The sequence below is a fragment of the Tupaia chinensis genome, unplaced genomic scaffold, assembly GCF_000334495.1.
Source record: "Tupaia chinensis unplaced genomic scaffold, TupChi_1.0 Scaffold000451_2, whole genome shotgun sequence".
NCBI classification, from domain to species: Eukaryota; Metazoa; Chordata; class Mammalia; order Scandentia; family Tupaiidae; genus Tupaia; species Tupaia belangeri.
The window spans coordinates 1,767,832-1,779,870 of record NW_006159958.1 but is presented as its reverse complement, the minus strand read 5'-3'; the positions used below and the strand labels follow the sequence as shown (position 1 = coordinate 1,779,870).

The 12,039-nt window shown below is 45.7% G+C and overlaps 1 protein-coding gene across 1 annotated transcript in view; it reads right to left on the bottom strand.

Moving 5' to 3' along the window:
* TRAK1 (trafficking kinesin protein 1) overlaps positions 1-12,039 on the bottom strand; it is a gene marked incomplete in the record, with an annotated part of 158,584 nt that overhangs the window by 44,396 nt on the left and 102,149 nt on the right. The window contains 2 exon segments of the mRNA XM_014590466.2: positions 9-109; positions 2,697-2,813. Coding sequence (XP_014445952.1) covers positions 9-109; positions 2,697-2,813 — 218 coding nt within the window.

The following is a 12,039-nucleotide window of genomic DNA, read 5'->3' as shown; positions in this document are numbered from 1 at the left end:
TGACTTACGGTGTTGAGCAAACGGACTCAGGCTCGCTCTCCTCCGCGGCGCTGGTATAGAACTGAAGCAGCTCATCCTTCATGGACAGCTCATGGCGGAGCTGAGACACCTGCCAAACAGAGGCGGGCCTGTGAGTGGCTCCCCCAAAGGTGCTTGTGTCCCTCCTCACACTCAGTGCTTAATGACAACATGTGTGAAATCCCCCACGGAAGTGAGAGCGTTTAACCAATTTTGTGGTACAGGGTTGCAAAGGGTTGAATCTGACCCCGTTTAAGAAAACCACGGACCGGGACCAGCAGTTAGTGTAATGGCTATGTTGCTGAACTCCTATGTAGCCGACTATGGTTCGAGTCCCAGATCTGGTGGCTTAAACTCACACCGGGCGCGTGTGTGTGCGTGCCCAAGATCCAGAGAGAAGAATGGATTGCAGCATGGCCATCCCCCCTAAGGGGTGATTTCTCGCTTTCTGTCTCTCTGTCTCTGTCTGTCTGTCTGGTGAGTGCATGTGCCCTATAGCAAAACCTCTCAAAAAGAAAAGAAAAGAAAAGAAAACCACGGGCCAGCCCTATAGTATAGTGGTTAAGGAAACCAGATCCCATGGCCGACTGCAGTTCATATCCCAGCCCTGGCAGACTGAACACACCATGCCCATATGTGTGTGTGCCCCAAATTCCAACAGGATGGAAAGACGGAGAAGGAATTGTGGAAGGACCATACCTCTTTGGAGGTGCTCCCCCCCCCGAACCCCCATCTCTCTCTCTGGCAAGTGCACATTGTCCTCTGATGATTAGAAAATAAATAAAAGAAAATACACAATCAATTCCTTTGGCTGAAAACTCCCTGCCTCTATCCACAATTTTTACTTTGATACAGAAAAGGGGAGGGGACTAGAATATGCTAGAATGATGGTTGTGGGGGCATGAGACCGCTCATGGCCAAATGACCAGCTGGGCAAACAGCCACAGAAATGGATCGCGTTATCAAATGAGAGAAGCAGCCATTCACTTCTGTGAGAACCAAATCCCTCCTCAGGATGGACGGCAAGGTGGAGATGCCAGCGCTGGGTGGGCCGTCAGACAGCCCGTCCACTCCCACTCACACCTGGACAACCACAGCCCCACCCTGTGATCATGCACCTTCTCTGGGCTCCCGGCCAAGCCAGCTAGACCTTGCTCCGTACTGTGACCACAGAGACAGGGACGATAAGAATGTCAGACACAGGGAGAAAGGAGGCAACCAGCAGAAACTCATGTCAGAACTAACTCCTGTAAGACGGTTCTGCCACATGGGTTTACACTCCAGGTTTTAAAATAAACAAATGCATGCCATGAAATCTGTCGTTTGTCCCCTCACCATCTGGGACGGGTGAATGTGTCCTTGATAACTGCAATTGTGTTTTAATTCTCTGTTTCTAACGTGACTTGGGCTCTATGGTTTATTCCAACTTCCCTTCACGACACAGCAGACGTATAATAGTCTGCCTTCCATGGAGAAGCCAATTTCACGTGAATAAAGTGGGACCTGCAGTTAGTGTAATGGTTATGTCGCTGGACTCCCACATAGTTGACCGCGGTTCGAGTCCCGGACTCGGTGGCTCAAACTCACGCCGGGCGCATGTGCGTGCGTGCCCAAGATCCCGAGAGGAGAATGGAAGAGAAGGGATTGTGGCGTGACCATCCCCCTTGGGGGGTGATTTCTCGCTTTCTGTCTCTCTGTCTCTTTCTCTCTGTCTGGTGGGTGCACGCGCCCTATAGCAAAAATCTCTCCAAAAATAAATAAATAAATAAAATAAAGGGATTCGCTTTAACGCCTAATTAAATGATGTGACAAAGGGGACCAGGTTGTAGCTTTCACATTCAAAGCCTTTCCACCCTGGGGGGAAAGAACAGTGAGGGAGACAGAACAGCAGCTACCAAGGAAGGCCTGCCTTCTAACCTTGTCCTAGCAACGCGGTTTCACTCTACGGCCTGGGCCCACACCACACTATTCCAGAAAACCCGTGTCATTCCTCCTAAATGCAGGCCCCCTTGCGACAGACCTTCATCTGGAGCTCCTCCTCGCTCATGGCTGATAACAGCCAAGATCTGAATGAGGAAATTAACAGGGTTTCTCTCATGAAAACAATAGGCCAGGTTTTGTTTCGTTTCACACATGCACACACACACACACACACACACACACACACACACACACACACGATCTTGGGAGGATGAATGTGACTCGCCACTCTGTCTCCTCTCAGGGCTCCCTGTGCCTACACTGGTCCACACACTTCCTGACTCAGCAAGCCCCTGCCCACTGCCATAGTGGCCCGTGTGCACCTTTACCAAGTAGGGCGTGTCTCGGCCACACGGCTGGAGTCTGGACTCTCGGAGAGTGGGGACTGCGGCTGGCCCCACACCCAGCTTGCCCGTGACAGGGCTATGAGTCCAGCATCCAAGCGAGGACTATCCTGCCCTGTGATCCCATCCACACTGCTGGGGAGAGGGAGGATGCACAGGAACCCGAAGGGGCCACAGGAAGCCAGCCTGTGGTCTCCAGGAGCCTCTCAGAACAGGCAGTTTGGGGCTCGGGCGTTGGGCAACCCCTTGAGGGCCTTTCCAATGGGAACGCCGTTGCAGACCCTCTCCTTCCGCCATGCCCCAGCTCCCAGGTCTGCGAGGGGCCCTCTGATGTCTCTGCCCCCAGTTCCTCACCTCCTCCCTGATGTGTTCCACTTGCTCCTCCAGCAGTTCGTTCCTCTCGGTTAGGGTCTTGTTCTTCTTCAACAACGACTGGCCAATCCTAGCAGCCAATTCCAAATCCCGCTCTTTCTGTGAGAGGCAAAAGGGACAACAGAGATTCAAAAAACCTGTTTCCTGAAGGAGCGAACAGGGCTCGGTGTCAACTGAGGGAAACAAGGGCATGTAGAACGAACAAAGGGATCAGTAATTCACCACCTGTGTTGGCCCTAGGGACCAGCAGTTGGTGCAATGGCTATGTTGCTGGACTCCCATGTAGTCAACTGCGGTTCGAGTCCCGGACCCAGTGGCTTACACTTATGCCAGGCACGTGTGTGTGCATGCCCAAGATCCCTAGAAGAGAATGGAGAAGGGAATGCAGCGTGGCCATCCTTCCTGGGGGGTGACTTCTCACTTTCTGGTGCATGCATACACCCTATAACAAAAACCTCTCCAAAAAAAGAGCCCTAACCGGGGGCTAGCAGATGGGGATGGCGTAATGGTTGCATTGCTGGACTCCCACTTAGTCAACCACAGTTCAAGGCACAGACCCAGCAGCTTGAAACTCACACCAGAGGACCAGCAGTTAGCGTAATGGCTATGTCGCTGGACTCCCACGTAGTCGACTGCAATTCGAGTCCCAGACCCGGCGGCTTAAACTCATGCCAGGCGCGTGTGCGTGCGTGCCCAAGATCCCGAGAGGAGAATGGAGGAGAAGGGATTGCGGTATGGCCATCCCTCCTGGGGGGGGTGATTTCTCACTTTCTGTTTCTCTGTCTCTCTGTCTTTCTGGCGAGCGCACGCGCCCTATGGCAAACAAAACAAAACAAAACAAACTCATACGGGGCACATGTGCATGCATGTCCAAAATCCCAAAAGGAGTATGGAGAAACAGAGATAGTGGTCTGGCCACCACCCTCCTGGAGGGTGATTTCTTGCTTTCTGTCTCTCTAGCAAGTGCACACACCCTCTCAGAAAAAAAATAACAATAAAAGGCCTAACCTCTGCCCACATAATGTGCCAGAGCTAGATGGACGTAGAGCAATAAATGGGAAGCTTTAAAATCTAATGAAAAAAAAAAAAATCTTCATTCATACAGGAAAAGGAAATAGTCCCCCAAACATTTCTTCGCAGCTGTTTTGGGTATTTGTGTACTCATTTGATAACCTGTCTCTCCACCTGAGAGCTGTGCTATTTTATTGCTAAGGCCCCACATATCCGAACACTCAGCGGCTGAGCGTTGAATAAATGAATGAGTAAATAAATAAATGAATACAGAAATTCTAAAATGCTCTTCGACTACAGCCCAGAGAGAATGCAAGGAGGAGCCTCTTTACAATACACTAGGCTAGAATTTTCCAAGTTCTTTGCTTCTGCTTCATGTGAAAAAAAAAAAAAAAAGTTTAAGGATGCTCTGAAATAGAATTTCATGTTTTTGTTTGTGACGTAGGAGAAGCTTCTTAAACTTTATTTTAAAAAATCCTTTAAAAATGGAAAGATAAGGGAACCAGCAATTAGCGTAATGGCTATGTCGCTGGACTCCCACGTAGTCGACTGCAGTTCGCGTCCCGGACCCAGTGGTTTAAAACTCACACCGGGCGCGTGTGCGTGCGTGCCCAAGATCCCGAGAGGAGAATGGAGGAGAAGGGATTGCGGCGTGACCATCCCTCCTGGGGGGTGATTTCTCGCTTTCTATCTCTCTGTCTCTCTGTCTGGCGAGCGCATGCGCCTTATAGCAAAAACCTCTCCAAAAAAAAAAAGGAAAGATAATGCATACAATTGCCATAAATGAAAGACAAAGAGTATTAAGGATAAAGAATTTTCTTTCGTTCAGCTGATGACATCAATTAACAGAGGAATATCTTTAGTGGCATTTAAAGGCATAGCTGCCTTTGCAGGAGGAAAGATGTCCCCTGACAGTGGACACACGCCATCATCAAGTGCAAACTTAGTGACCCCCACTGGGTCCGTATCTGCCACTAAGGCTAGGTTCGACTGACTTACTCTTAGGTGGACGTTGGCGAAGAGAGAAAAACCCTGGAAAACTAATCCTCTTCAAAGTCTGTACTAATTACTCAGTTGACCTGGTCTACAAAGCAGGAACACAGAAAACGGAAACCATGCGGAGCATAAAACACCTGGCGGGAGTCCTGTGTTCTGATCCAACATGCTATTAACTATACATGTGGCCAAAGACCAATGGCCCTCGCTTCACGAGAATCAGGAACATTACATATAAATTAGTATGCTTTTTCCAACGAAAACTTTATTCAGTTCATTCAGAAAACATTGGCAAAATAAATTTGTTTCAATTTCACATGTATAAAAAATACAGGTCATCACCTGTATTTCAGATATCTATTAATGATAAACTACAGTTTCACATAAGATTGTAAACTAGTCGGTTCTTTCTTTGAGGCAAAGTGCACTTTTGAGAACAGATAAATTAACAGGGACACACTATTATGAACTAATTCAGACAAACAAAAAAAGTTTTGATTCTTCTCCTGTAAACAAAAGTTTATTATTTATAATCTTTTTTTTTTTTTTGGAGAGGTTTTCGCTATAGGGCGCGTGCGCTCGCCAGACAGAGAGAGACAGAGAGACAGAAAGCGAGAAATCACCCCCCAGGGGGATGGTCACACCGCAATCCCTTCTCCTCCATTCTCCTCTCGGGATCTTGGGCACGCACGCACACGCGCCCGGCATGAGTTTTAAGCCACCGGGTCCAGGATACGAACCGCGGTCGACTACATGGGAGTCCAGCGACATAGCCATTACGCTAACTGCTAGTTCCCTATTATTTTTTTTTTTTTTTTTTTTTTTTTACCAACCCTCATCCACCACCCCACTCTCTACCAACTACTTTCCCCTCTTATCGTCACTGGCATATACACCGAACCTCTCATTGCATCTTCAGATCCCTCAAACTCTATAAAGTGCAAAAACTCATTACGAACCGTGTGGGGATATACAATGTATATCTTTTAAAGTCTGGCTCACTTTGCTCAACATTAAATCTTCTATACTCATCAATTTGAGTTGAAAAATAGGATTTTACTGTTTCTTTTTTTTTTTTTTTGGAGAGGTTTTTGCTATAGGGCGCGTGTGCTCACCAGAAAGACAGAGAGAGACAGAGAGTCAAAAAGCGATAAATCATCCCCCGGGGGGGATGGCCCTGCCGCAATCCCTTCTCCTCCATTCTCCTCTCAGGATCTTGGGCACGCACGCACACGGACCATTGCCTATGCTTTAGATATTTTATTTAAGAAACCTTTGCTTACTCCAATGTCTTCAAAAGTTTCCCCTACATTTTCTACCAGTAATTTTATAGTCAGAAGCTTTATATTTGTCTTTGATCCATTCTGAGTTTTATTCTAGTTAATGGTAAAAGATAGGGGTTTTCTGCAGGTAGAAATCCAATTCTTCCAACCTCATTTGCCAAAGAGACTTTCTTTTCCCCACTGCATTGTCTTATACCCTTTACTAAAGATCAGTTAGCTGTGTGATTTGGGATTATTTCTGGATTCTCTACTCTGTTTCATTGGTTTATGTACCTATTTTTGTGCCATGCTGTTTTAATTACCATTGCTTTGTAGTATACTTTTAAGTCAGGCAGTGACATACCTCCTAGTTTATCATTTTAAAACAGTATTGCCTTGGCAACATGAGGTCTTTTTTGATTCCAGACAGAGTTTATAATTGTTTTATCTATTTCTGTGAAGAATGTCTCAAGTAATTGGATCAGAATTGCATTGAATATGTAAATTAATTTGGGTAGGACTGACATTTTGGTTATATTCATTCTTCTGATCCAAGAGCAAAGGATGTCCTTACTTTTTTTTTTTTTTTAGTATCATATGCAATTTCTTTTTTTCAGGGTTTCATAGTTTTCTTTGCAAAGGTCTTTTACTTTTTTTGGCTAGATTTATTCCTAGAAATCTTACTGGTTTTGAGGTTATTGTAGATGGAATTGCTTTCTTCAATTCAGTCCCAGACTATTCATTATTGCTGTATCAATAAGCTGTAGATTTTTGTAGACTGACCTTGTATCCTGCAACTTTACTGAATTCATTTATCATTTCTAGGAGTCTTTTCATGGAATCCTTGGGAGTTCCTCTGTATGTAATCATAGCATCTTCTCTTCCTATTTCAATGGCTTTTATCTTGCCCACTTTTGACTGAACTGGATAGGACTTCCAGCACCATGTTAAAAGGGAGTGGTAAGAGAGAGCAACCTTGTCTTGTTCTAGTTTTCAATGAGACAGTTTCTAGCTCTTCCCCATTCAGCATGATGCTCACAGTAAGTCTGTCACATGTGGCTTTTATCATGTTAAGAAATGTCCCTTCTACCCGAATTTTGCTAAGTCTTGACCATGAAGCGATACTGTATTTTATCACATGCTTTTTCTACATCTATAGATATGATCATATGATTTTTCTTTCTTTCTGTCATTGTGGTGTGTTACATTTACTGTTTTACGTATGTTGAACCATCTTTGCTCATATCCCTGGGATATCATTTTCTAGGTATGTTTTCAGATTGGGTTTGCTAGTATCTTGTTGAAAATTTTACCTTTATGGTCCACTGAGTTGTATGATAAAAAGAATAAGCAATATATGAACAAAATGCTCAGTATCACTAATCATCATGCAAATCAAAGCCATACTGAAATATCATCTCACTCCAGATGGAATGACTATTTCGGAAAAGATAAGAGTAACAAATGCTGGTCAGGATGAGGAGAAGAGGAACTCTCATAGGCAGTTGGTGGGAATTTAAATTAATACGGCCATTACAGAAAACAGAATGGAGGTGTCTCAAAAGCTAAAAACAGAACTGCCATATGATCCAGTAATCCCACGATGGGGTATATATCCAAAGGAAAGGTAATCGGTACGTTAAAGAAGAAATTGCACTCTAGTGTTTACTGCAGCTCTGTCACAACAGCTACAGGTTACGACATGGGATCCCACACGGCCAGCATTGCAGTTCAATCACCTGGTGGCTTGAGAATCACGTTGGGTCTATGTCATGCGTGTCCAAAATCCCAAAAGGAGACTGGAGGATAAGAAATTGCAGGATGGGGACCAGCAGTTAGCATAATGGCTATGTCACTGGACTCCCATATAGTCGACTGAGGTTTGAGTTCCGGACCCGGTGGCTTAAACTCACGCCAGGCGCGTGTGCGTGTGTGCCCAAGATCCCGAGAGGCGAATGGAGGAGAAGGGATTGCGGCGTGGCCATCCCCCCTGGGAGAATGATTTCTCACTTTTTCTCTCTCTGTCTCTCTCTGTTCCTGGCAAGCGTACGTGCCCTATAGCAAAAACCCCTAAAAAAAAAAAAAAAATTGCAGGATGGTCATTCCCCCCGGGGGAGGGCTGATTTTTCACTTTCTCTTTCTCTTTCTCTCTGATGAGCACATGCACCCTATAGCAAAAATAAAGCAAAACCAAACCAAAAACAAACAAACAAAAATAAAAACAAAAACTCACATAAAAGCTAAAGTATAGAATCAACCCAAGTGTCCATCAACAGATGAACAGGTAAAGAAAATGTGTGTATATATACAATGGAATACTATTCATTTGTTAAAAAGAATGAAATCCTGTCGTTCAAGATATCATGGATAAGTCTGGAGCACATTACATTCAATGAAATAAATGAGGCACAGAAAGAAAATACCACCTTTCTCTCATATATAGAAGTTAAAAAATTTGGCCTCGGGAACCAGCAGTTAGCGTAATGGCTATGTCGCTGGACTCCCACGTAGTTGACTGCGCTTCGCGTCCTGGACCCGGTGGCTTAAAACTCACGCCGGGCGTGTGTGCATGCGTGCCCAAGATCCCAAGAGGAGAATGGAGGAGAAGGGATTGCAGCGTGACCATCCCCCCTGGGGGGTGATTTCTCGCTTTCTGTCTCTATGTCTCTGTCTGTCTGGCGAGCGCATGCGCCCTATAGCAAAAATCTCTCCAAAAAAAAAAAAAAATTTTGGCCTCATCAAAGAGAGAATAGTGCTATTAGAGGTTGTTAATGGTTAGTATGGAGGATAGATAAGGAAATGTTGGGAAATGAAAAATTAAATAAGTTAAGGAGAATAAGTTTCAGTGCTCCATATGTCACACTAGGGCAATTATAATGAACAATTATTGATTATATATTTCAAGATAGCTATTGGGTCATTTGAAAAGTCATGATGCATTTTTGCATTAAAAAAAAAAACATAAAAAAATACAACACGACTTTTCCAATGACTCAATAAAAGAGAGGATTTTAAATGCTTCCAACACAAAGTAATGACAAATATTAGAGGTGATGACTACAAATTATCCTGTATCCAAGCACCAAAAGCCACGCTGTACCCCACACATACTGTAAGTACAATGATCTCAATTCTCTAAAACAAGGTTTTAAGACAGTTACAAACAAGCAAAATATTTTTTAAAGAGAATAAGTAGACTTTCTTTCTTTCTTTTTTCGGGGAAGTTTTTGCTACAGGGCACGTGTGCTCACCAGAAAGACAGAGAGAGACAGAGTGACAGAAAGCGAGAAATCACCCCCTAGGGGGGATGGCCATGCCGCAATTCCTTCTCCTCCATTCTCTTCTCGGGATCTTGGGGACGCACACACACACACACACACCCCGCGTGAGTTTAAGCCACCGGGTCCAGGACTCGAACCATGGTTGACTACGTAGGAGTCCAGCGACATAGCCATTATGCTAATTGCTGGTCCCAGTAGCCTTTATTTCTAACTTTTTACATATCCATCAAATTATTCCATGCAATAGTAGTTGACGCACAGGAATTTCACTGTATGACCAGACAGCAATGGAGGTCAAAGTACAGTTTCAGAAGATTCTGGATTCCACAGCAATTTAGTTCCCTCTTTCGGGAGGACAATTTCTCTCCCCTAGGTCTCCTGAAATCTGTAATGCTGTCACCCCTGTTCTAGAAGCCAGCCAGGCATCACATCAAGTGAGCCGTGAATACCCCCAACTCACTCCCACCATTTGCACCTCCCACTCATGCTCCTGCCTCCTGGAAACAAGGTACATGTAGAGAGGGCCTTCCAGGGAGCAAAGGGGACCTAGTGACCCTGCCTAATCCCCAAAACGCTCGTCCCTGGCCATGTATCCACGCTAGCCACAATGCCTACTAGGATCCTAATCTCATGCCCTTTGTGACTTCTCAGACTCAAAAGTTATACAAATTTAGTATCCAGAGGAAAGGATTAGAGGAACCGTAAGAGGGGCTCTACACAGAATTTGTCTCCAGGGGCCAACTCAACATTAGTGTCGAGTCCAAGTGGTTTCAGCCAGGACACACTAGTTTACCTGCAAGGCCAATGTCCATTTCTCCTCCGAAGTGTGGTCTCCATAAATCTAACTCAAGTCGATTAACTTCTCTATTAGCACAAGATCGCAGGCTGACAACCCTGCAGGTGCTGAATCAACACTCATCAGTTCAAGACCTGACTATCTGTCTACACTGCCTTCCCACATCCAGGCTGCCACATCTCAACACACACAGGCATTCTGCATACTTGCACACTTGGTATGCACACCACCACACACAAATCACACAAAAACTAAAATCCTGAAGACTGGTTAGGCACGGCAGTGCCGGACTGGCTGAGAGAGGCAGAAGGCTTCCCACCGCACGCAGAGGGCCGGAGCCCAAGAGGAATGGGAAACAGGTAGGGGAAAATAAACAGGTGGAGTGGTGAGCTCAACAAGGAAGCCCTTTGCCCTACCTATCACACCTCACGTCCCAGACCCAAAGGCCTCCTTGCCTCTCCCTGCCCCACGGAGAGCCAGCTCCTACCTGGTCTATACCAGAAATCTAATCTTCGAGTCATTACAGAGGACATGCTACTGGGGGGAGAGGCAAGAAGTTATAGTAAAAACATTTATGGCTGAAAAGAATTAAATCAAACAAAACAATTATTGCAGTATCTCTTACTAATTTTACCAAGGTAACAGACTAGTTAGGTTTCTGGTTAAGAATGATAAGATTGACGAAGATAAAAAAACCTCTCCTCCTTCTTAGACCCAGACAACGTATGAGCAATGTTTACTTCTCAAAAAGGAAATGACCACAGGCTGAAACTACAGTGGAAACAAGACTACAGATAAGTAATCTGAGTTCTTTCTCTCTCTCTCTTTCTCTTTTTTTTGGGGGGGAGGTTTTTGCTATAGGGAACATACGCTCGCCAGACAGAGAGAGACAGACAGAAAGAGAGAAATCACTCCCCAGGGGGGATGGCCACACCTCAATCCCTCTCCTCCTCTCTCCTCTCGGGATCTTGGGCACGCACGCACACGCGCCCAGTGTGAGTTTAAGCCACAGGGTCCAGGACTCAAACAGCGGTCGACTCCACGGGAGTCCAGCGACATTACACTAACTGTTGGTCCCTCTTTTTTTTTTTTTAAAGAATTATTTTATTTGACTTTATTTATTTATATTTAATTTAACCACAGAAGGGGAGAGAGAGAGAGAGAGAGAGAGGAAGCAAGCCACCCGGTCCGGGACTCGAACCACTGTCAGTCATGTGGGTGTCCAGCACCCTCAACCACTACGCCACCTGCCGGCCCCCACAATGAGTTCTCTTCTTCCTGGGCAGTGAGGCATAGTACAGCTCCTTCTAATGCAGCTTGCTCCCACTGTTTGGTTATGCTTTGCTTCAGACCGGGACTGGAGTCTCAGCCCTTTTACCAGCAGACACTTACAGGGACTGGCACACCCGCTGGAGACAGAAACGCTGCCTCCCACACTGGGCAGCTGAGTAGACTCATTCATCAATTTCAGGATAAAAGGCATGACTAATCCACAGTGGAATAACCCTCGTAACTGGGGAGGAGGCGAGCTTCGCCTACAGGTACGTTCTGACCAGCAGCAAGCTCACCAAGCAGCAGAATCCTCTTCCCCTTAACCACGTCGCACTGGTCAAGGGCTGTGCTTTGGCATCCCGTGCAAAACCCCCAGCACCCCTGTGTGTGGCAGGTGTGCGAAGCAAAGCACAGGGACAGAGAACACAGAGCCAAAGCCTACAAAAGGCGCGGCACAGGCCACTGTCACTCAACGTGGGCAGTTAGGGTTTAACCAGGAGACCCGCCCAGTTCCAAAGAAAGGCAGTAACTTGGATGCGATTCTTATCAGGACAAGGAACAGAGCAGTTTATCTAAAACACAGAGATGTAAACAGACCACTGCCATGACGACCCTTCGGAAATAAAACAAATAAAGCACAACAAAGAACCATGGGCAGAGCTGGTCTCACCAACATTCCTCCAGCAACTTCAATTTTCCTGAAATAT